The sequence below is a fragment of the Ischnura elegans genome, chromosome 7 (genome assembly GCF_921293095.1).
Source record: "Ischnura elegans chromosome 7, ioIscEleg1.1, whole genome shotgun sequence".
NCBI classification, from domain to species: domain Eukaryota; kingdom Metazoa; phylum Arthropoda; class Insecta; order Odonata; family Coenagrionidae; genus Ischnura; species Ischnura elegans.
In genome coordinates this window covers 98373645-98399584 of record NC_060252.1, presented here as the reverse complement: position 1 = coordinate 98399584, position 25940 = coordinate 98373645, and the positions used below count along the sequence as shown (strand labels likewise).

The following is a 25940-nucleotide window of genomic DNA, read 5'->3' as shown; positions in this document are numbered from 1 at the left end:
GAAAGTGAAGAATCAAATTACAAAATTTCCAAAGTGTAAAAATATATTAACTTTCCTCGGAAAATCTTTCTTTCGGGCCTTAAAGTATGGCGCGGATCTAAGCTGATGACCTCCGTGTCGTACTGAAAGCAGTCACTTTTTGATTGCTCGTTCGAAGCTTCGCACTTATCATCAGCGCCTCTCGTGGTTCCTCAGCATGTGATTTATACCTGTGTAGCTCTCTCATTTTGCTCGCTGCAATTTTTGCCGTATCTCACCGATTAAGTGTATAGTTAATTCATTTCGCGGTTGAAATCATTCTACATTAGATCCCATATGCTAGCCGTATCTTCGATAGGTAAATTGACGAGTCCAAAATAGTTTTAGTGGAAACTTTCCTTCAACTATCCGTGCGATTGGCTTCCCTTGGTAGGAGAATATAAACCAAGTTTCTCAAGCACTGAATGATTCATTCGGATGAGTATAGTTAGTAAAAGCGCCCTGATAGCTCACTTAGCTTATCAATTCAATATCGCCAGAGTCTCTTTAGGCTTCGGTGGCATCATCCGTATTGTGTTTAGCGTCGAGGTTGTCTGCTTGAATGAATGAACAAAAGAAGGAGCGGATGATGACGTCTTTCAGGGGCGTGCCAGTCCTTGGCGTGCCGACGCCCCTTACGAATTGAATGAAGACGACCAACAATGGAACGCCCGTGCCTTAAATAGAGGGTCTTCATTTCCTCCGTAGCTCCTGTCGGTTGCCTCATTGTCGTATCATAAGCGCATTAATTCCGGTAAGGCTTTCTATGCCTGGGTACGAGCTTTTGAAATCGTATCAGGCCATGTACTAAGAGTACTTAGAAATTTATTTATTTATATACATATTGCTACAAGAAGACTATTTTTGGTCGCAGCATGAGATTTAAATAAATGAATGAAAAGTCTAACCATCTAAGAACAAAGTATAGAGACAGAAAATACACCCAAGGTAAAAAAAATGCATGTGTGTCAAAAATCTTAAAATATCTTCAGTATGGTGGTTCTACTCCATACAGGAAGGATTTTTTTCAAAATGTCCGTTTTCTGCCTCTTGAACTTAATTTTGCATTTATGATCCCTCCTATGATGAAAGTTCCTTCCTATGTAGCACGGTAATTCCAGCTTTTGACCTATTTTCTTCCAGCCCCGCTCTTTTATAAATGCTTGTTAGACCTCGCATAACCCGATATCATGGCATGGCATCTATGGTTCTTCTAAATTTTAAAGGCCCCAAACATCCTTGCGTAGCTGTGACACTGTCCTCCTTTCTATGCCTCCTTAGAGTATACCTGGCAGCCTTTATTTGATCTTTTTCAAGCAATACAAACGCGATGCGAAAATCAAATAACATATTTGAAATTATAAATATTTTACATAGATATAACCAAATTGGTAAAGTAGGTAACCCGGGGTATTAAGTTTATTCTGTGATTCAACTCTTAAGTTTGGTTTGGATAGGTAAGGGTAGAGGTCACCCTGAATTAAGCCAAAGGCTTGTGAATTTCACACATTTTAGGTTGCTTCCCCTAGGCCACCTCGCTCTTCGAGTATTTGGTTTGGGAGTGTCCAGGTTTGGGGGCATCAGCAAGGATTTGGACCCGGAACCGTTTGATTAGCAGCCAAGCGCTCTACCCACTAGACTGCCACAATCTCCGGATTATTATTATAGTATTCAAACGATTAGGGTTGGTTTCCATGGAGTATTCAAGAAGTGATCTGGGAGCCTTCGTTCCAGCACTGCCTTCTTTAATTCACTGCAAGGCCTACTCTCTTTCAAAATATCTAAAAATCCTATTCTTTTCCTTCCCCTCCCTCGTTTCCCTAACATTCTACCCTCTAACACCATTTTCAACATCCACTCCCCGCTAAGCACTAACTCCATCCATACCTTCTGTCTCCTACATATCTCATCTAAAAGCTGCCACTCCTCACCCACCGTCGTTCCTTTTCCTCTCTGTCCATTTCACCCTTTATTTTCCAAAAATTAAATGAAACTTTCCATCAAAAAAATCAATGCTGGCCATCCAAAAAATACAGTCTAGTATGACGGTGTATTTCTGTCGGATCGGGCATTTTGCTATCGGTATGGTCAAGGTTGACTCTCTAATATAATATTTGCTGAGACCAGTGAGGCGCTAAGCCTATTGGCCTACATCTTGAAGAATTAGACCCCACTATGTTAAAATTTCTAGTTCAAACTAGAAAATTTGAGTTTTGCCGGCTATTTTTCTATGCCTGACCACTGAGCGACGCGGGTGTCCGAGTATGCCTAGGAAGAATGACACTGGAGTAGACAGTAATTAAAACCATCACAACCGAAGCAGGTCGTCTGTTTATGACAATACAGACAATTTTTCGCCAGCAACAAGCCTCAAAAGCCATCAAATTTTCCTCTTTTACCTTTTCGATTATTCAGGTCTCCCATTTTAGTACTTCCAAGTACCATTAAATGTGTCGAAAACAATCGGTGAGGAACGGGTTGACTGGTTGATTGATATTACGCGGGATGACCAAGTAATCCGTCCTCGGAGTGCTTCTTTTCTAACAAATATCATCATTCGTCTTGACCGGATCCTTGATTTCCGGTCGAGTGCTTCTGCCAATTAAACTACCTTGCCGTCTATCCCCTAAGTGGAACTTTGTGGACTTTACCAGAAAACCTCTATTGACAACCCATGAGATCTAAATCCTTTCAACGAAGAGCCGTATTAAGGTGGTTCCCTATTATTTTTTTATTGCCTACATCGAAAGATTATTACTTCTGGAGTACGTATATCACGCTTTTAGATTTTTAAATGACGATATCTATTTTTCGCGATTAAATGAAAAGTGAAAATTTTCAAGCGTGTGAAAACGCGACGGCTAAGTATGAATGCTGGGAAAAGTCGGTGTGACGCCATTCTGGTTCCCGCTGTCGGCGTGTGAGGTGACCTTGGGGCGAGGCTTTGAGCGCTGATACGATGCAGGCTGCTAGAAGGTAGCAGAGTACCCAGCTAGCTGGTGGCGCTTGGCTTAAATAAGGATTATTAATACCCTAACAAACGAAGAAAACTTTCCGACCTTAGGCAGTTTTAATAAGTGATTATTAAGACATGTTTCCCAGAGCTCTGTGCCTCATGCATGCATTGATAATCTCAGACGATGTAAAACTCCTATCTACTCGTATAGAAACTGTGTCCCTGTGACGTCACGTGGAGTGGCATCGCATGGGCGCCAATATGGCCTTTTTCAAATTCGGTTAAAATTGACCATTGCCATTCGTCTATACTGGGAATTCTAAAACCAAATAATTTATATGTTATGAATACACTAATGGTGGGTAACGAATCGCAATCAATGCCCATCGTTTTCTTTGATGAAGGAAACTACCCTATTCCTCAGCTGCTTCCAATTCATGTCACTAAATAAATCAGTCTCTTTCAGATTTCAGGGAAAACACTCATCGGAGAGAGAGGCCAAATTCTACGCTTTCTTTCTCTCTCCCTCCAATCAATTTGAAACAGAAAAACCGTTGGAATATCTCGTCAGAGGGGAAAAAACAAGAAACGATATCTGAAAAAAAATCATTTCCCCGATCACCTCTTGCATGTTTGTCCTTTAAATGCGCGAGTGATATGGGGGAAGTTGGGGACGAAGAGTAAACAAATATGAAGTCGGATGATTATTTTTTTCTCTCGCCTCATTTTCTTATCCTTATCTGCCACGCGCTCTTGTCTCTACAGCGCGTTTATGTTGCACGAGCTCTTGTTTCAACTCGTCGGCTTAAAGCTTCGGACTGGAATGGGGAAAAAAGATACAAATGTGTGAGCGCGCGTGTGTGTTTATGTGACATGCCTCCGCGTGGGAAGCCAGAGCGTTTGATAACGTCGCTTTTAATTGGTGGGTGCGGCATAATCTCCCCCCCCCTTTCCAACCGTGGAGGGGGAAAAACCGTTGGTGGATGAGCAATGCACCTTTTTTGAATTTCCCAATGGATGCGTTGAAGGAAATCGTGCGATTCAGACGAGATATTGAAGAAGTTTAACTTGTAATTCTCCCCCTACTGACATCAATTTATCAATCTTCTTTATCAATTAAACATTATACTGACTTGTAAAATAATATGCAAAATAACCAATTAACTTTCTATAATACTGATTACGAGGCCATCGTATCGGTGCGTAGCTTTATTTAGTGAGTGTTTGATTTGTAATTTAATTACCTTTCATTTGATAAAATTGATAGATTCGGCTTTTACTTGAGAATTTTCTCGAGAATGGTGTCATATTGTCAAAATGTGTCATACTAATAAAATATTCTGCGAAAATTTACAGTTAATTTATCTTTCTTTGTTTCATAGTTATTGTGATAAGAAACTTTAAATTGGAGTTTTCGCTGTATATGTACCTTTTTCTTTAAAAAAATGAAATTAATATACAAAATTTAAATATAATTGAGCTTTTCCACAGCTACTTGCACTATTGCACTTTTTTTTATTCAAATATATCCGATTATGTTTCCTCACCTGACACATTTCATCAGATATATAATACCACGCCTTATTTTATAACACCATACTTATGTTGCTATCATAGCAAATTTTACAGGTGCAGATAGTATTTCAATTGATTCCTCAGTATTTTAGATTCAATATAGCATGGAATTTGCTCTACGATCGGTCCTCTGCGATATGATAGTAATGTTATAAAGCGAGTCGCTATTACAATCCTCATATTTCGTTTTTCCCCCTCCAGGTTACATGAGATACCCTATAAATAAAGAGGGTCATGAATATACCCGAAAATATTCTCACGGGATATCCCCAATCTTGAAAGCGATAGGGCCTTCGTTGTGGCCACCTACATCTGTGTACATTACCCTTCTACTCACCTCTAAGATGTTTGGCAGCGGGAGACCAATAACAAGGATGTACTTCTACGAGATATCGTGCAAGCCAGCACGAGGGAGTGTGGCAGGGGGTAATTCCACGACTGTCATGTAGCACTCATCCTAGCCTTAATCAGACACACGCTTGTTTGCTGGGCAATGGCCAAGCACTCAGGACTACCAAACGCGAATTTTGTATCTAACGATCATATATGTATACGTGGTAGAAAACAGTAGGTTCTCATTCTGAAGCGTTACTTTCCTAGGAGAGAATGATCACCTGCTTTTGCATTAAATTTGTAGATACCAAAACCAGTAGCCCTTTGATCAGTGAAATAATTTCAGCAAAGCCCAATATACCGGTATCTGAATGCCTTATACGTTCTTATAGGACTAGCTCCTATTCAGAGTCATCAAACGAAACTAAAATTTCCATCATCTGGGAACAGGTAAGTGTCAATTGTTTTCAGTTTTCGCATTGACATGTACTCAAATTATAATTCAAATTCAGTTTATTTGCGAATTGATTCCTCAGGATGGCATTTTAAATAGGAAATAATTATACCTTTAACTATGTTGATTAATAAAATTTGAACATTATTCTAAAGAGACATTTATGGAGGCTGTCATCAAAACTGTACTTTTAATTCCTTCAGATTCGCTGAACCTTTCATTTACTTCTTTCAACTAATGTTAGCCCAATAGGTAGATGAATAAATACATTTTTTAAGCCAAAAGCAATTAATGTATCAAAAATTGACTATTTACCGGTAATAAATTTTATTTTACGGACACATTGCTCTGAAGTGCGGGTTTAACTTTCATAAATAGAATTAGCTTAGCTTATAATCCAAGTATTTCCGAAAAAAACTCAAATCCGGAATGGTAGATTGCATGTCGTCAATGAAACTTATTTCAAGATTTAATGCCGGCTGAACCTTTGCGCCGGTATAGCGAGTAAACACCGTACAACCTGTTCAAATGTTTGGAGAATATCGTTGGTTATCACAGTCCATTGTCCTCCCATGTTTGCTCGCGATAAGATACCTATGTTTCAGCTCTGAAAAGCTTTCCTCTGGCAGGTTGATGAATCATTTGTGCGTTATCTCCGGAGTGTTTTTAAAGAGAATCTCGCGTACCGTGAGGACGGTTGGGATTAGCAGGTGGATACGATTTTTGAATTTCAACGGTTTCCGAGCTGCGTTCTCTCAACCCACTGAGTTTTCTGTGAAGTCATTCCTCTCTTGTTTTCAAGTTGGGAAAGTTATCAGTCCTATGTTATGAAAGTTTGTCTTCGGAGATTAAAACGGCTCGAGTTGAATGAGAGCAGAGTGTGGTTTGAATCCGTAACGGTTTCCCACGCCTCTCTCGATTTAAAACTTGCAGCTAGATACGGATGTGGATGGAATTCTTCGAAGACTTTATTTCCTCAATCTCCAAATTCCTCATTCTGAGTCAAATTTGTGTTTTAGAGATGATAAAGCTAAATTTTCTGTGGCCTTTTCCCATTGCGCAATCAACGGCTGCCGTTCGAAATGCATTTACGAAGGCTAACCGATTTCCTCTTGCATTGGTGATGGTGTTGAACGAGCTATTTGTTATTTTAGACGGTCAGAAAGTCCATGGTCCATCCCCGCTGTAAAATCTTCCAAAAGGCAGTTAGGAGACTGAGCTATTTTGAAACTTGGAGGAATAAGTTCCTTCCAACTCACCCTTTAATGTTCTTCATTTTTGTATTGCTGTCGATGTGAAAGAGAGCTTACAGAATGAAGAGAACCGTATTTTTTCCGTTACCTACTTCTCGAGATATTCACAGCGAGCAATCGACGTCTTCCACCCTTACGCATATAAGTTTATGACGTCACGAACTCATACCGAGCAGTCAACCGCTGCTCGGCTATTCCTCGGCCTTATAAATGGAAATAATTGCGGATTTGCATATTGGATGTATTATACCTAAAGGCTAGTTAATTATTAGCCTACCGGATAATGTCAACTTTTTACGGAGTGATGTCGTGGAACAATGTATCGAACGATAAACTAAGATATCATATTGCTTACTAATTTTGTTTCGACAGCTTACAGATGAGCTTAACAGAAGAGCCATCAATGTAATCAATCGCTAAACTCTTATGGTCGACTTAATGTGTGTATTTTTTTTCTTTCTTTTTTCCCTTTTCTAGTTTTCGTTTTTTTTTGACCGTTGTTTTCTGTTTCGAAATCTAACTTGCTGCATGGATAAGGACTCTCGTAACTTTTAATTTTACTTTTGAAGTGTTTGAGAAAATACTAAGGCAAGGTATTTTTACGGTTGTTTGTGGCTTGGGTAGGTAGAATGAAATTTTACATGAATTTTTCTGTACTTAGATTACTTTTATTATCCCCGGCTTATGTATGTTATTTATGCAGCGTTATAGACTGTCAGGGATGAGATTTCCTCTGAAATTCTGCAGCTTGTTGTGGGAAGATTTTGAAGTCATGTGTAGATTTTAGTAAGTAGATTTTTCACCAGAAGGAACATAAATTTCCAACACATGCTAATACAATCAAAATACCTCTCGTTCAATCTTCTTTCCCTTACGTCGCTCCGCCGCTATTTCTACAAAGTGAGGAAAGATCAAGGTAATCCTCATTCAATAGGAGAAATAAATAATCTACTGCATACTTCATACCCTTTTATTGAAACCAAATTTTGGTATCGGACATAAAATATTAAAATGACCAAATATACTCAGAGTGACTTCTTTCACAAATTCTCTTTACTTTCTTTAAATTGTTCCACATTGATTCTCACATATTTTATCTTGTTAACAACATTTATTAAGGATTTTTAAATATGTTAGTAAGTAAATAATTTAATAAAACCAACTGAAGGATGCATAACACTTTAAATAAATACCTCTATTCTGTATTTTTGATGTTATGTACACAAATTCCAATATATACAATAAATCATTCAATTTAATTTTTGTTTAATAAATATTATTTTTTCGTGGCCTAACTCCATTATGGAAGTATATCATAATATCTGTTACACATTTTTTCTTTATTTTTTCGGTATTATATTATATTTGGTGTAATTATCTTTGGAGAATCTTGATACAAATGGAACTCATCTCTGTTATTACATGTGCTTAAAACACATCATCCGCCTATTTAGGCTTCGTGCCGAATATTAAATTACATTTTTTTTATTTTTGGAAATGACTAGGAATTAAATATAAAGCAAAGTGGGTTAACGAGAAAGACTTCCCTCCATGGGGATTTTAAGAACGATCAGTCTTCTTAGTCACGTGCACCATGTTTAAAATTTGACGAGCGATGAAGTTGCAATATTTCTTCTCGAATAGCCTAGAATAATGATAACCCGATAGCCACAAGTAATCCCTAAGCTAGCATTTTCCCCCATGGGTTAAATTTTCGTTGATTTTTTCGCCCGCCTGTCAACAGCTGTAACAACTTCTTCAAGAAATCATTTTCTACTAATAAACCATTTGCGTATGGAGTGCCCCTTACGATAGACGCCTTCCTGTATTAGATCTTCCATGGCATTTAGTATCTCCCGATTCGAAATTATGGTTTTTTGTTTTGTAAAATAACGGAAAATAGTAATTTCTAAAGGTTGCTTCTTGTTTCTCCCTAGAAAACAAACATGAATTTATTTCACGCAATCTACCGAGTTGACCTTTACAAATAGCAATAAGCACCAAAATAGACTGCTTTTTCCGTGTACTCTCTGGTGATCGATTGATCGATTTGAATAAGATTTTTTGCTACGGTTTCGTTTGCTTGAAGTAATGTTTTGTTCGAATAAATATTACTTTCCCCTGGAGTTATTTCACAATTTTCTACATTTCAGAAGAAAGATAAACCTGCTCATCTTTCGATGTTCAAATTTTTTTTGTAATATCAGGACGGACATTCAAGAGTTGTCTCCATTCTTCACATGATGGCACTTACGAGTCTGAGTTTTTGGTGTACTTAACATGTTCCACTTCCATTCTCACATAATTTATCTTGTGGGCAACATTTCATTTTATTAAAAAATATTGCTAGTAAAATCGATAAAACGCAAATGTTATTTCATGGCTAAGTAACGTTTTACGCGGCATTCGATGGCTATCATCTTCGGCTATGAGTTGAACATTTAACCTTCATTTGGTTTACAAATCACTAAACACATGGTGCACGCTCAACAGTCAGAGAAATAGAAAGGTTGAGAAGGGTTGAGGGTTAAAGCTGGGGTTAGGGCTCTCAGATTTCTTTCCCTTTCACAAGGGCAAGGGTATTGGCAATAGCTGCAACTGTAGGTGACACCAGTCATGTGCCTGCTCTTTATTGGTCCTTTCCTTAGGAGTCTTCAATGTCCAAATCTTCACCGCCCATAACCATTCCTTCACGTGCACTCAAAACGATCATAAAAATGGGAAACTTGGTAGAGCGAAAAAGCTACAATTTTTGGGTTCCCTGAATTCTCCACATAAATACCTTGTCGAGAAGAATACCTTCAAATGTACTCCACGTTTCGGCTGGAGGGAATGAGTGAGGCCGTATCCCGTAGGAGTGGGTTGAGGGGACATGGGAGGGCCTTTCTATTAATCGGGGTTCGAACCTTGCGAGCACAACAATGCGCATATCACTCCACGCAGGGGTCCCAAAGAATTTCAATGACCTCCGGCCACACCTCTCAACCCACCTTTTTGGGATGTGTCCTCACCAAATTCCCTCCGTCCCCTTTTTCGTATGCTGGGACAAAGTATTCAACAGTTCGAATTTGGGTAAAATCAGTCGTGTTCCTGCTCCGTGCTGTTCCTCTGCTCCTCGCCTTCTTCAGTCCTGGGGGCTTCCATGCCCAACTCTTGACCACCGCTCACCGTTTCTTCAGTCTCCGCGATCTTAATGTTGGCGTCCTGCGGGGCAACTTGGTCCGCCCCCTTTCCCGCCCCCGGCCGCTGCCCCTCCTCGCCCCTCACCCTCGCCCTTGGCGCCGGAGGCGGGGGGCTAGGGGGCGCCACCCGTACCCACTCGTACCTTCCCTCCAACGGCTCTTCCTTCTCGAAGTCGAAGTTCCACCTCTCGCGGGCCCTCTGCCTCTCCTCGGCGACGAACGCGTCCATCTTGGGCATCTCTCCCGGTGGCGAAGTCCCTTCTCCGTCGAACAGCCTGCGGCAGCAGCTCGGCTTCGTGCGGTCCATCTGCGATGGTGGGCTGGGCCGACCCAAGAGCTGGCTGTTGATGATCCTTGGTGGTCTGTAAAAAGGGTAGAAGGGAATGATAACAATTTATTGTATATGGTTGGAGGGTAACATCTATATTTATATGCTATCGAAAATTTCCTTTCCCTTTGGCTACAACCTTGTCGCGGTGGAAAGGCTTGCGCGTTCCCCTGACCCCTAGAGCTGCACTGGCGGGATTAATTCTAAATTATTCCCTGTAGGGCCACCGATGCCAGATAGGTCGAAGGGTAGGGGCCAGGCGAAAGGTAGTCCACGTGATAGTGTCGCGTGAAAAATACTGTTGGAATGGATGTGGGAAACCCTACCAACTATCTCTTCCCTGAGTACGTACTTGAGAATGACGCCTCAGCGTCGAAACGCGTCGTACCAATAAATAATTTTCCAGTGAAAAGTTACCAAGGTTGTGTATTTTCATTTCAACATGGGTTTTCACAAAGTAAAAGCCTAATCAATTGAGTTCAAGAGCAGTTTATTTTCCGACGATGTTAACCACATCTTACGAACGCCAAAATACTACGGTGGATCATATCATAAAAATAAAATAAGAGGATACACAGTAGGACAGATAGATTCAGAACGTCGTTTTTTCCACGATCAATCAGAGAATATAACGTCAGCGTTAGGGCTTACTAATCGATTAGATGACCTGTAGTGTAGTCTACTACCCTATTTGTTCCTTAATGCGTGTTTCTAAATTTTCATAGTATTTCTAACAGCATGTTTTGCATGCTTCACTTTCATAGGCTTGTCTTCATGAGTAGCTGGCAAGTTTTACCTTTGGATGAATGTGGAAGTATAATTTGTTAGTATGCGTAACATTTATATTATCTTTTGGTGTCCATCAGGGAATCCTATTGCATGCTGCATGGCGGTGACTGATCACCCACTGCCAAACACCCTAGAAGTGGCTCGCAGAATATTAAGTAGATGTAGATGTACATATTGCTGCACGACCTCGTTACCCTCCCCCCCTCTTCCCTGCCACCGTGGCGCTGACTCAGAAAACGTACCCTATCCAAAATCCTTGCAATTAACCGGTTTGCGTAAGGAAAATTGTGGTGCGTAGCAAGAATAACACCAAGCGGTTTCATTTTTAGCGACTGTGTTTTTTACGTTTAAGGGACGTATTCTCGTTTGCCAATTACTGTTGACTTCCTCCGGGGGGAGGAGTAGGAAACAGAGCAGCCACCACCTTAAAAAAAAGCTGGGAGAGAGTTTGCGGTATCTACGGTTAAAAAAACTAGTGTCACTCTTCGCTGTTGGCTCTTAATGAATTCAATTGGCTAAGCTCTCCTCCCTGAGATGGGCATTTTCTGGCGTTCTCACGGAACTTTTATGGAACTGCAGTTGCGAAAAACTCGTAAAGTTCAACCTCGCTCTGAATGTATTTATGTTAACTCCATCATTATCCGTTCATTCAACGAGTCATAAAGTTTTAATTTACGTGGTAAGTACAATGATATCGAAAGGATTTCAGATAGAGAATGTTAAAATAGAGCAAAAACCGGAACACCAACCTTCGGCACTTTTATTTTTCTTGTTACGACTAATTTCGATCCATTGGCATATGTAAACAATATCATTACGTTCACCCTACTGCAATTTCCACCCGTTATGATTCTGACCTTTAAATTCCTCAATCCCGCACCAATATATATTTTAAATCTTTTCAGCTAACAGCATCTATATTCTGGAACCCTCTACCCCCATATATAAAAACAACACAATCACTTGAGTCATTTAAAGAAAGGCTGTACTCCTAATTGAAGTCCAGAGCTTCAGATAGTTCATCATCTTTATTTAGTAATGTTGTTGTGGAATATTCTTATTGAAACGTACATCATTACATGGGGAAAAGGATAGTTTGCACCAGACTAGTTTTGAAATCTTCTAATGAAGTTTTTCCAGATATAATCACGCCCTTTAGAGCCAAAAATTTCATCACGACACACTAAAACATATTTTTTAGCGGAAATAATTCACACGTGCACAAAGAGAATAGTTTTTACTCTCAGTACGGCTGGTAGGAACTCAAGAAGATTTTAGTGTGTTGAATGAAAGACATACCAAGCAAAAAATTTTCGGTACCCCGTTTTATCAGACCACCCTCTTTTACCGAACTCTCCCCCCACATAGGACAGGTTATAAATATGTGAAACAGAAGAAAAACGTCGATTAAAAAAAGGTTAGTGAATTGGTGAGAGGAATGATGAGCTGCGTCAAACCAATCTTAGGATTGTTGACTTATGATGATAATGACGATCAAAACTTTCTACACATATATATGTGAATGTGCGAGTGTTCATTTCAATCTGTGTAAAAACCTATATTTTTGTGCTGTTGAAATTGATTATTTTACTTTTTTGTCTAAATATTTACTACTTGTCAACTCTTTCAATAATCTCTACAAAGCCGAACATTTACTCTCTCTATCACTGTTATATTATATTTTTGTCAAAATGTCATTTTATTTGAGCATAAAATTTTCTATTCTTCTGCTCTCATAAGGGACGTATTCTAGCTATAGTATACCTCGAGCACAATAAATAGTCATTCACTCATCCTAATAATTGTGCATATATTTTATTCATGGGCGGAGTTATAATTTTTATATTGGGGGGGCAGCAATCCTACAGGGGATTTATGGGATATGGAATACCCATAAAGTGAAACGGTGTATTTCCTCCGATACAAAATTTGTTTATATTATCCTCTGAAAACAGCATTGTAAGTACTATCTAATTGTAAGACTAATATTTATTTTAACGTTTGATATTTTTGTTTTTATTGTACTTGAACGTTAGAGTTTCGTACTTTTTTCGTATAAATCACCATTTAAGGCTCTCCCAAGATCCCCAAAACTCCGCCCATGATTTTGTTTGTTCTTAGCATTTTTCTGCGCAGTAGAGTAAAAAAGTAAATGACCCGTGAGTTTACCCACAGAAACCATTGCTTTCAGGTTTGCAGGCAAATAACTAAAATTCTAAAAGGCTCACCAAAAAAATAGTCGTAAATGGTTCTGGATTTACAATTTTGGGTAGTTATTTGCAACTTTTAAATTAAAAAACATATAGGAATTTTTAATGCGTAATATATCATATTATTTGCATGCCATAGTTAAAAGTACCCGCTACTGAGGGTTTTCAATCGAAGCTAGTATGTAATTATTTATGGAACATGAGAAAGTCATTCCTGTGTAACTAAAATTTAAGTTTTTTGCGCAAAGAATTAATTCTATGGTTGCAACTGAATTTCTTATATGCGGTAGATAAGTTACCAAATTCGGTGCTTTGCTTGAGCAACAAGTTTTCACATAAGTTTTCTTTTTAGGTTACGGCCGTGATTAATAACATTAGAATGTTGTAATGTCGCTGACAAGTTGCTTGGAAACGTGAAATGTCGGCAAAATAAAGTGTGAAAATTTAATGAAGAAGCAGGAGCAATTTCCACAATTTAAATTTGAGAAAATCTTCCAGCTTCTTCCGTTTCCACTCCATCTCGCCTGAAACCTCAAATTATACGTGAAAATTTATTTCTCATCTAGTCTGTTCTTCAGGTAGTATTCGTGTGCAAACTCGAATGCGCAATTTTTTGCCGACCTTTACAATGGAATGCTGTGGTGATTAGAAGTAGTACTTTGCCCATTTACCCTGTCAAAACTATAGTCTGAATACCCACCCAATCGATATTCTGTTACCTTCATGATCGCCTGGTGGGTCTCCTTGTGCAGCCGTCTCAACGCCTCGCCTTTCCAGAAATAGTGTCAGACTCGAAAAAATAAAACACAAGAAAAATTAAATTCCTCTCCCAATTTTTCTTGTGCTGACGAAAATAGATTGCTAAGGGAATGATTTTCTTACTAGAAAGGGGGCGACGGCAAAGATGTTGAGACACCGATCTTCAACGTTGAAAGCTATCCAGTTCGGCAGTAGTAATCCACTCGAATGATACTCCTCGTTAAGCATTAATTTACTCTATTTCATATTATTCATCAGCAATAAACTGTGTTAACTAAAATGTTTGGTGAATATTGGCTTCAAAACGTTCACTATAATGCTACTTACAAATAATCTCCATATCCAACGGAAAGATTGAATATGATACGCCAATACAATTATATGAGCTAAATGTAATGAACGAAAGCTATCTCAAAATCTATATATGTTCATCTACACCTATATCAACATCATGACACCCTGCAAGATACCTTAAAGTGTGTAGCTGGGTGTGATAAATCATTCGCATATAAGGGGTAGTCCCATGTACTCCCACATGCACACCACACGATCGTAAAATTATTACGCTCATAAAAAATTCGCTCATTCATGTATATGCAAAACTTGTCCACGGTTAATCATTTATATTCAGAATATATGCAAGGTTAGAACAATGGAAAACTAGAAACACGCAATGAGTTGTCCTAGGGAGAACCCCATTAATTTTAATAACCGAGAAACCGTTGCTATCCGCATAAGTACGAAGAAAGAAAGATATTGTAATTCTCCCTGTTTTGCAGTCTATATTCTTTTAATTTCTTCTCGTGATCACATGTATTAACACACTGGTAAAAAAATTAAGCTACGACAGTAAATAATCTAGCTCAATGAAAGGTTTCAAGGAACGAGCGAATGAGTAGATCTCTGATAGGGTAGTTTCCTTCATCAAAGAAAACGAAAGGCATTGATTGCGATTCGTTACCCACCATTAGTGTATTCATAATATAGAAATTATTTGGTTTTAGAAATCCCAGTTTAGACGAATTGCAATGGTCAATTTTATCCTCATTTGAAAAAAGCCAGATTAGCGCCCATGCGATGCCACTCCACGTGATGTCACAGGGACCTAGTTTCTATACAAGTAGATAGGAGTTTTACATCGTCTGAGATTACCAATGCATGCGTGAGGCACAAAGCTCAGGGAAACATGTCTTAATAATCACCTATTAAAATTGCTTAAGGTAAGAAAGTTTCCTTCGTTTGATAGGATATTAATATTCCTTATTTAAGCCAAACGCTACCAGCTAGCAGGGTACTCTGCTATCTGCTAACATCCTGCGTCGTATCAGCGCTCAAAACCTCGCCCCAAGGTCACCTCACTTGCGGCAGCGGGAACCAGAACGACGTCACACGGGGTTTTCCCAGCATTCATAGTTAGCCGTCGCGTTTTCGCGCTCTTGAAAATTTTCACTTTTCGTTTAATGGCGAAAAATAGATATCGTCATTTAAAAATCTAAAAGCGTGAAATACGTACTCCAGGAGTAATAATCTTTCGATTTAGGCAAAAAAATAATAGGAAACTACCCTATTATGCCACCAGCTCATCACAATTGTGTGACAGTTTGTGCGTTTTCTTGTTTTCAACTTTTCGACAAAAAAGCTGAATGGGTAAGATTTTACTTCCCTTGTAACTTGTCTTTCCATTCCGAATCTTTTTCATAAACAATGATTTAGCGTCAGAGTGAACCCATTCAAAACTGTCCCTGAGTAAGACGTGCCCGTCAGCGAGAGGTGTTCGTGAGTAGAGGCTTCAAAGTCAGAAAACCCTTAGACAGGTAGATTGAGGAGCGGGATGAGATACCATGTTTTTGGAGTTTAAAAAGTGCTGCCTGTGATCGGAGAGAATTGGACATGCATCAGCCTGTTCTCTTGTGTGTTTGTGGGTGAACTTTGTATGAGTTATGATAAGCTATTTTTTTATTTACGATGATTTTGAATCTGATCTGGAGTGTAACGCTTTACGGTGCGGAAACATGGACACTTTAGAAGGTGGCCGATAGAATACTAGAAGTTTCCAAGATGAAGAAGGTAAAGTGAACGGAGAGGAGGAGAAAAAATGAAGTGCTGGATATGGTGGGTGAGGAGATTCAGCTTCTATATGATATACGTGGGAGACTGAAGGTATGAATGGAGCAAGCACCGAGCGGGGAGGGGATGTTGACAACGGTGTTACAGAGTAGAATGTTTGGTAAACGAGGGAGAGGAAGGAAGAGAATAGGATTTTAGGCAGAATGAAAGGGAGTAGACCTTATGAAGAATTTAATGAGATATGGAGGAGGCAGTAGGTATGGATTTAGGGAGTAGGTACTTAGCGGGGAGGGGATGTTTAAAAGAATGTTAGAGGCTAGAGTTTTGGGTAAACGAGGGAGAGGAAGGAAGAGAATAGGATTTAAGATAGAATGAAAGGGAGTAGGCCTTATTAAGAATTTAATGAGATGCGGAGGAGACAGAAGGAATGGATTAAGGGAGTACTTAGCGGGGAGAGGATGTTTAAAAGTGTTAGAGGGTAGAGTTTTGGGTAAACAATGGATAGGAAGGAAGAGAATAAGATTTTTAGATAGGATGAAAGGGAGTGAGTCTTATTGAGTATTGAAGTGGGAAGCCCATGCTGTGTGCAGGCGCGAGAATGTAGGGTCTCGCGGTGAGGCAGCAGTCATCGAGTGATGAGGGGGTCGGGGGAGCCGGGAGAAGTGCGGTGCACGCGGAGAAGTGCCGCTCCCCGTGATGGGCCGTTTCCTGGATGCTCGCCACTCGTGGCTGTTTGACGCGGAGAGGGAAACACCACGGGCGTGTTGCCGGCTGCGAGGGAGAGTTGGCACGCGGATGCTACGAGCTACTGCACAGTGGCACGCTTAGTGAAACAACGTAAAAAAATGCACCGAGTTCGATCATTTTCTGCTCAACCTTAATTGTTTTTTTGGGGGGGGTCTGAAACTGCAGTTGTTTTTTGATAAATAAAATTTACTGCCAATAAGAACTATTGTGATACAAACTTCAGCAATATAAGGGAGGTGCCACGATGAAGGAATAACGTAAAAAAATTGCAGCGAAACTGATCGTTTTCATCAAAATGTTATTGGATATTTTTGAGGCTGATACTGCGGTTAGTTATGATTAATTTTATTCACTGCCTATAAAAATGATAAAGCTGCTAGCAAAAAGTATTACGCAGCCACACGACCATAAAGTATATTACACTTTATATAATCAAAACAGATTAAAATTTCAAATCAGCGGTTAGGTATAAAAGATAGAGAGGAGGCATCGCTCCCAATCAATTGGCCGTATTTTCCTTTTTTCCTCATTGCATGGTTCTTGGATGGTTCTATAAATTGACGTCATAATCATGCAGTTTTCAGCGCTTCTAAGCACAGCATGAAACAAGTTTCTTTTGTACGCATTCACGCGCACGGTGAAAAGTTACACACTATGGATGTAATTAGCTGTGAATAAATCATCTGGCCTAGCTGGAATTCGAACCCGGACCTCCCGATTGCCAGACAAGAATGCCAACACAGAGCCAAGAGATCCGGGTTCGAATCCAGACTAAGTCAAGTGATTTTTTCATTGCAAATTTCATTCTCATGGCATATAACTTTGCCAACACTTGCCTGTATCTCAGTTATAGAAAATGTGGCCTGATACATCACTGAGATGAAATTTCCACATTTAAAAAGCAAGCCAATGCAATGCTGACAAGGTTGTACTATGTGTGTCCTTGAAGTCTTAGTTGCATTAGTAGCTGTATTAGATGTGAACAAATGTTACGTCGAAATTAAGGCCCGTCGGAGCAGGAGAATTACATTCCATTCTGGAGAATTTAACGGCAATTAATTCATATGTGACAAAGTAAATGATAAAGTATGAACATAAGTTTGATGGAGCCCTCATATTTGCGATGACAGTAATTATAAATTTATGACAGAGGTAAACGGTTACGGAATTTAAAAATGTTTTGTACCCAGTAACCCTTGAACTTTTACCTGACCAGAATGGTTCTAATCACAGGAGTCTGCAAATCATCAGCGTAAAATGGAAAAATATGTCCGCCTATCAAATGACGCCCTTCATCAGCGTAAAATGTAGGGATTTATCGGAAAATTCAACGGAAAAATTAGCAATTTTCGAGTTCTGCACAATGGAAAGAGATTCAATAAGAAATAAATTTTTTATTTTATGTGAAACAACCCATAATTTTCATATTGCTACTTGTGCTTTGATAGGCTACCATGCCGCTTTTTCACCATTCTGGGTCACTGTGCATCGATAACGGCGAGACTGCTCCAAATAAAAACTTCAATATGCCAAAATGTATTAATTGTGAGAATTTATACTCAATATTTACTCTTTGATTTGCTCTTACCATCGTTTGATCGCAATAACCAGCCGTCGGTGACCAATTTTCGTCGAAGTGGCTGGCGGGGAGAATATCTGCGCTCCGCTGCACTATACACCGGACACCGCTCAGTTTTCCCAAAACAAAAAGTAGCTGGGAAAATTTCAAATTAACCCGTTTCATAAATATTAACCTGTTTTTTTCAAACGTACAGTTAATGAGCCACGCAACTTCATCAAATTTAATGTATCATTTTCTAAAATTTTGATAGAAATATTAGCTCAATTAAATGTTCAACTACATAAAATTCTGCCGATACAATTTCAGATTAAGCGGCCCCATACAAAAAAATAGGAAGAATGCATGGTACTTTGTCAATTGGATAGCATGATGAGGTTACTAATTATGGCCATTTACATTACTCTAAAAAATATTCGATTCACAGGTTCGATAATAACGGTGAAACTGTGACTGATCTGATCATGACCTTTCCATCGATTCGGGAATAAAAAGGGTAAAGACAGGGAGGCGTAAATGGTAGATAATGGGAAAATAAATTTGGAATGTTTATTCTTTGCGCTACTGCACATTTTGTGCGGCATTTGTCTTTGATAGTCATAGAAGAAAATAGTTTAAGTCTCGCTTCACTACACCTGCTGATTGGAGAGCAATCTACCTCGACGTATACAATTCAAATCGCATTCATATAAACAATATCTAACTCTGATTTTCGGGAATTTTTATCGTGCCGGCGATAAAAATTCGGAGATTAGATATTTGTTTACTTTATAAATCAAATTTCACAATACTTAATACAAAGGGGGAATATGAATAGCAAATGAGGAAAGATATTAAAGATGAAAAGTTGATGGGCAAGAAGTTTAAAATATCGGAGTTGGAGAGACAAAATTTCGTAGTTGATGGACGTTTTTATAGAGGAGTAAGATAGATAAAGACTAAATTAGACTAGAGCGAAGGGAGGCATGAGATGTCACCCGACCGGCCCAATCCATGGAGGATTTAAAATAATTTACCTAAGGAACTGTAAGAGTTACTTAATATTTTGATGTGACTTTAATTGACTACTAAGTATTACATTCTTTCTAGTAATAAGACCATGCATGTATATAAATAAAAAAACTTGCATTATAAAATGCATCTAGACTATAAAGCATATGGTAATCAGCTTATGCATGTCTGGTGCTTTTAATAGCACACTTTAGAATATTTTTGCTTCTCGATAAATGGGAACTTTGTATTTATTTTTCGTAAAGTGATGAGTGCAATGATTTCACTGTTATTATAAGTATATCTCATCAGGGACGCCGACTTACAAAAAATATTGAGGGGGCCCAAACCGGGGATCTTTCCCCGGGAAATTTTATCGCTTTTTTTAAATTGTAAGTATTTCAAGCATTTTAGATGAGTCGTATGATCAAAATTAGAACCTTTATAACTCGAATCTCGATATCTGGACACTCCGGGGAAAATCGACAAGCCTGACACATTTTTTCCTCACACCCATAACGAATTTTTGAGGGGGCTCGGGCCCCCTCAAGCCCCATGGAGCCGGCGCCACTGTATCTCATTATGTATATCTGCCGCCGGCCATTCGTCACTGCGGAGAAAAATCGTTCTCCCCACTTTAATCTTATGCTCGTACATTCTGATTTTTTTTCAAGTGGCCGATTTTAGATTTTAATTTGATTAGTAGTGACGATTCGACGGATGTAGAGTAAACTATTTACCTTGCTAAACCACCGATTCCCTGGGATGTGGTGGCGATTGCTCCTTAATATCGGTTTGCTTATTCTCAGTATCTATCATCAGCCTCCTCCTCTCCAAACTGGTACAGAAGCTTCACGATCCCGCGATGGAAAAGGCCACTGATGGGTGGGTTGCACTTTGAAGTATTTACTTCGTCAATGGGATTACTGAGAAGTTTTTGGGAACTGTCCGTTATTCTTCGTCGCCTGCTATCAAAAAACAAACCATTGGCCTTATTGCCAAAGTGACGATTGCCAGATAAACTTCTAAAGAGCGAAGATTTGAAGTAAATTCTCTTCTGCTTCACTCCACTCTGATATGCGTTTAGCGCGCACGTGAAGGAGAGGGAAAAAAGAAGATTTTTTCCCGGAAATAGATTGTTGATACGTGAGACCCCAGACGACCGTTGGCACTCGAAATATCACAGAGGATGGGAGAGCGAATGCGATGAACCGATCCGCTACACTACACCCGAGCTCCGCGGGAGAACTTTTCTGACCACGCCCCTTTTGCCAGCAGAACCGGCTTGATTTCTCTCACTGACCAGACCTCAACACACTCACTCGTGGACGACGACGTTTAAAAGCGCTGCACCGGAGTTGATGGTCATCCAGGAGAGACGTTTCTTTGGCTCTCACACAAAGTTTCACTCGCTATCTTCACTGATTGTTGGCTAACTCCTTGGACGCATTACAAAGATCTAGTTCATTGAACTTAGCTTCTCACCGCGAGGTTGAGGTAGTCCTGCTAACTTTTTCTTAACATCGGCGCTATGTTGCCCTTCACTTGAGGCACGACAGATGGTTCACCCCGCGCAACTAAGGGGTAGGTTTGATGTAGCGTGGGGTTTGCTATGGGCAGCGTTGGTGCACTTAATATCGATCCGTCAACACGCTAAAGCAGACGGATCGATAATTCTGCTATTCCCGTCACCCGTTGGAGAGTGTTTGGGCTTGTGTTGGCAGAAAACTTCTGGAACACACTGATCGAAATATCATAAATGGGTGGACGATTCTGCCACCAGCTATTGGATCACCGGAAGTTCACTGTTTCCTGAGTGGTGTACTGGTTTTTAATCCATATCCTTGGGTTTTTCGAAGAGACTCCTTCCTTCACCTTCCGGCAGAAATGATGCAATCCACTGTGATACTAAACCCTCAATGACAAGGGAACCAGTCTATCAATCGATGCACCTTATCCTGTAATGCCTGACTGAAACGAATCAGCTTTCTAATCACTCGCTGTGCGGAATGAGAAAGTTTCACTATTCCCTACACTCGATTAGTCACACCTCCGTAAACAGAAATGATTCACTGCGACTCTAAACTCTTGGCGTTTAAAATCCAGGAAAAATGCACTTTATCATCAATGGAGACACATGATCCCGTGACTGACTGGAGCAAACTCGTCGCTAACTTCCCGACGTGTGTTCCGTGACCCTGCGAGGTCGAGAAAGCAGCTGTTTCGGTGGCGAGGGCTGCCGAGCGTGTAACACGAAGTTGGCCGAAGCCCGGAAGTGCTCGTCTGTTCGCGGCACGAGCCTCGTGGCAGGAGAATATGTCTTATCGGCGAGTTCCGCGGTCGACACCGCTGCGTGCGGCTCCTCAAGGAACACTGCGAGGCCTCAGGGAGCTGGTGGTGGAGATGGGAGGAGGTGGAGGGGGGGAGGGGAGAAGCGTGCGCGATGGAGCGGGGGGAGGGGTTGATCGGAGGGGGTGGAGGGGAGGTACACACACACTCGGGAATATCGGTGGATGATGCTAGGGGAGTGGGCGAGTTGCTATGGAAGTCACTTACGATGATTTACTGTTCATAGTTTTCCGTACATGTCCAGGCACGACATTTGCGATTGATAAATTAAATTGATAATTGCGTCTCCATAAATTCAAAAGCAGTGTCTTTTCTAACGAGGTACTAACCACATCGCGAAAGACTTCCCTAGAGAATCTTAGAGACAATCGAGTGCAATGTTAATTTCTTTCATAAAAAAACATTCCATTGACTTTCAAGAAGTTGAAGCCAAATATATTCAAATAACCCTCTTCGAGCCGCGGGCAGATATATTGGCTTTTGCTCTGCGGGAGAAAAGTGCGGGCCTATATATCGGTTCGGGCATAGACCGGATTTAAAATCATAAATTAATAATGCAACAATAAATAATTCTGTTGCATCGCTCATCCAATAAGTTTATTAAAGGCAATTGGATCCGTGAAATATCTAGGAGTCAGACCAATAAGTATATATCGCGGAATAAACATATTCGGGAAATAACCGATCAAGCTAATCATAAAGTGGGTTTTGTTAGAAGAATATCAAAAAAGAGTGACGACAAAGTGAGAGAAATTAGCTACTTTTCCCTCGTTAGACCACATTTGGAATACGCTGCCAGTGTTTGGGACCTTCATGAAAAAGTCTTAATAACGGAGTTAGAACGCGTGCAAAGAAGAGCTGTCAGGTACGTGAAAAGTCGTTACGATAGTCTTGTTAGTGTAGCTGACCTCTTAGATAAACTCGGATGGGAATCTCTGTCGGACCGTAGTTTGAAAAATAGACTAAACCTTTTAGATAAATTCAAGAGCAGTGTCTTTTCTAACGAGGTTAACCATATATTACTTACGCCAACATACTACGGAAGATCAGATCATATAAATAAAATAAGAGAGATAGATTTTAGAACAGACAGATTCAGAATGTATTTTTTTCCTCTATCAATAAGAGATTATAACGGCAGCGATAAAGCTCATAAATAGATTAGATGACTTGTAGTGTAGCCTACTAACATAAACTAACTAACTGAACTAACAATGTAAAACTTAATGCATGTTTCTTAATTTTATTATCATTTCTAACAGCATATGGTAGTATAATTTGTTAGTATGCGTGACGTATTTTGTGCTGTGTGGTGTGCATGTCCTAATTGCATGCTGCATGCTGGTGATTGATCACCGCCTGCCAAACACCCTAGAGGTGGCTCGCAGGGTATTATGTAGATGTAGATGTAGATTAGACGATAAAACGTAAGTGGTCAGCTACTGGATCCCTGGTGCTATTAAAAAACGCACTTCACAAAATTGATGATTCTCGATAAACGGGAACTTTATATTTATTTTACGCAAAGTAGTGCTTGTAATGATTGTGCGGTTATTCCTCACATTGGATGACCGTGCCGAAGATGCGTTCAGTATTGCCGTAATGGTGAGTCTTTACTTACCTCAACCAGCCAGTTTACAATACTAAATTTTAACGGCGCATTTGTATCGTTTTCGGCAGTAATCTTGTTTGTGTGAGGAGGAAGCTTAAAACTAATGATTTGGCATTATCACAGTAAAAAGAGTATGCAAATTTATGCATTGATATTTTTTGCGATTTTCGATAATAAGTATATTGTTTTAAACCAAACTGGTAATTTTGTTTGATCTTCATTTCATTTTTCCTATAGTAAATAATAAATTCGCTTTTGCAAATTTAATGATATATTTATCTGTTTTCCTTTGCATTTTTTCTTTTTTTTATTATTCTGAAATTTGAACTAACATAACCTTTGATTGGAAGAAGGTTAGACGAAGGAAAGAATTTGAAAAGTATGCGGCATATTGTCGTTGAAGAGTGAAAGCAAGTAGGCAAGATTTGTATCTTGAAAGTAGGAGGTAATATTTACTGGAGAGCCTTCTTTAAGGGATTCTCTTAATTATTTATCGCTAAAAGAGTGACCTCGAGTAAAATTGTTGTAATATTCCACCGTTGGAAACATTTGTGAATGATATGAAGTAAGCCATGGAAAAATTGCCAGCTGTAGGCAACATCAATAATTAAAGTGCAATTTTTGGTAATTGCGAGAAACTTGGTGGCAATTATCCTCTCATTTGATCACTCCTAATGTTTCCGAAAACTTCACAAATGGCCATTTAGGATTGATAAGTATATATTTTTTTTTTTTTTTTATAGTACTGAATTTCAAATTTTAGATATAAAATAAAATCCCTTTCCTTGCTCTGCTTAAAAATGAACTAATGAATCTATATCCTGTAGACCTGGCGAAATATTCATCGAGTGTGACAAGTATGTCAATCGAAATATATTAATAGTGTTGCGATCTCTAAGTATTTGGTTTGATAGATGCCATTCTTCGAATTATTTAACCACCTAATAAAACCTCATCTCTTAAACTCACCTAAGACATTATTTTTCAAAAGTTTTAACGTATTTAAAAGGACATTTGTCTTCAAAGTGTAGATTTGCTGCTCAACAAATTCTCCCCGCTTTGGGATTTTCTCAACATATGCGCCTAATTTACACTGAATTTGAGTGAGATTTTATTTTTCTGCTTACTTGATATCGTTAATTTGGCGATGGTAGTAAAATTTTACTTCTGATAGTATCAAAAGTAATTGTCATGATGTTAAGTTTGCTGATACGGCTGATGTTAGAGTTATATTACAAACTATTACATTTCCATGACCAGCTTTCACATTGTAAATGTTTATCTTAATAATAATTTCAATTTTGGTGAAATGAAATTATATTTTCCTGTCGTAGATTTCGTCGAACTTAGCGGCCCCCATATTACGGTACAAAATTATAATCCTAAAGTTACTCTTATATTTTCTTGCAGCTTGAACTTAATTCCTTTGGTTATACGTATATCGCTCTTTGACGTTTTTAAAAAAAACATAAGAAGTTTAATTAATTCAGCTTAAAACAGTTCCTTCGAAGACTTATGGAGTAGTATGCCACTGAATTTCCATCATGATGGCATTCTTAATGGCTTATCGTACATGGTAGATAGAATGAAGAGATGGAAAATAACTCACCCGTTTTCTTTGGTGATGAGTCTGCGTTAAATTTTCGTATATTAGGCTCCATAATGGAAATGATTAGCTCCAATGGGTCCTTATATCTTAAGCAGCAATAAATCACATCCATCTTAAAACTTCAGCACACTGTCTTTTCAAACCAACTTACTTGATAATATGAGAGAAATTTTTGTGAAATTTGGATCCAAATTTGTGGTCAACAATTGAAGTTATTTTTATAAACAGTCTTGTTTGTTTACTATGAGTAAATATCTCCGTGAACCCAGTGGAGTGCGTTTCGTAAGTAGATAATGATAATTACGAATGGTAGAACCTCTGAGTGGTCCATATAAATTTATTCGTCACGCATGTTCTTATGAATTTAATAAAATACATTAATATGAACATATATTTATATGCTCTTTATTATTTATGAAAATATATCGAGCTCTTCGAGATATTAACACATAATTTCTCTCTTTTTCTCTCCTAAATGACTTTTGGAAACAAATTCATAAGGCTACGATTTGATAATAGTGTAAATACGAAATTTAGTACTTTAGTCACTAAAACTGAAGTCTACAGAATAAATAAGCACTCTTTTTTTTGCCTTTCGGGCGAGTCCGTTGTTCTTGCATTCCCAAAATGCAATGCCTTTCATCAGGGTTACGAGGTACCAGAAGAATAGAACTTGTCGTAAAGTCAAATAATTATATATGCTGAGTAAAATGCTCTACTTCCAATGTATCCCCAGATAATAATAGGGTGGTTTCCTATAATTTTTTATTGCCTAAATTGAAAGATTATTACTCCTGGAGTACGTATTTCACGCATTATATTTTAAAATGACGATATCTATTTTTCGCGATAGAATGAAAAGTGAAAATTTTCAAGCGCGCGAAAATGCGACGGCCAACAAGTATCAATGCTGGAAAAAGCCCGTGTGACGTCATTCCGGTTCTCGCTGCCGCCGTGTGAGGTGACCTTGGGGCGAGGCTTTAAACGCCGCTACAATGCAGGCTGCTAGCAGGTAGCAGAGTACCCTGCTAGCTGGTACCGCTTGGCTTAAATAAGGATTATTAATACCCTATCAAAAGAAGAAAACTTTCCGACCTTAGGCTGTTTTAATAGGTGATTATTAAGACATG

The 25940-nt window shown here is 39.1% G+C and overlaps 1 protein-coding gene across 1 annotated transcript; it reads right to left on the bottom strand.

Annotated features, from left to right (window-relative positions):
* Positions 1-7544: 7544 nt before the first annotated feature.
* On the bottom strand, positions 7545-25006 carry LOC124162062 (cyclin-dependent kinase inhibitor 1B-like). Its single transcript, XM_046538413.1, has 3 exons — positions 24962-25006; positions 24811-24831; positions 7545-10133 (listed from the first exon to the last, which is right to left on the bottom strand). Exon 3 carries the CDS (start codon positions 10076-10078, stop codon positions 9668-9670), a length of 411 nt encoding a protein of 136 aa, XP_046394369.1. The 5' UTR covers positions 10079-10133; positions 24811-24831; positions 24962-25006; the 3' UTR covers positions 7545-9667.
* Between the last annotated feature and the right edge of the window lie 934 nt (positions 25007-25940).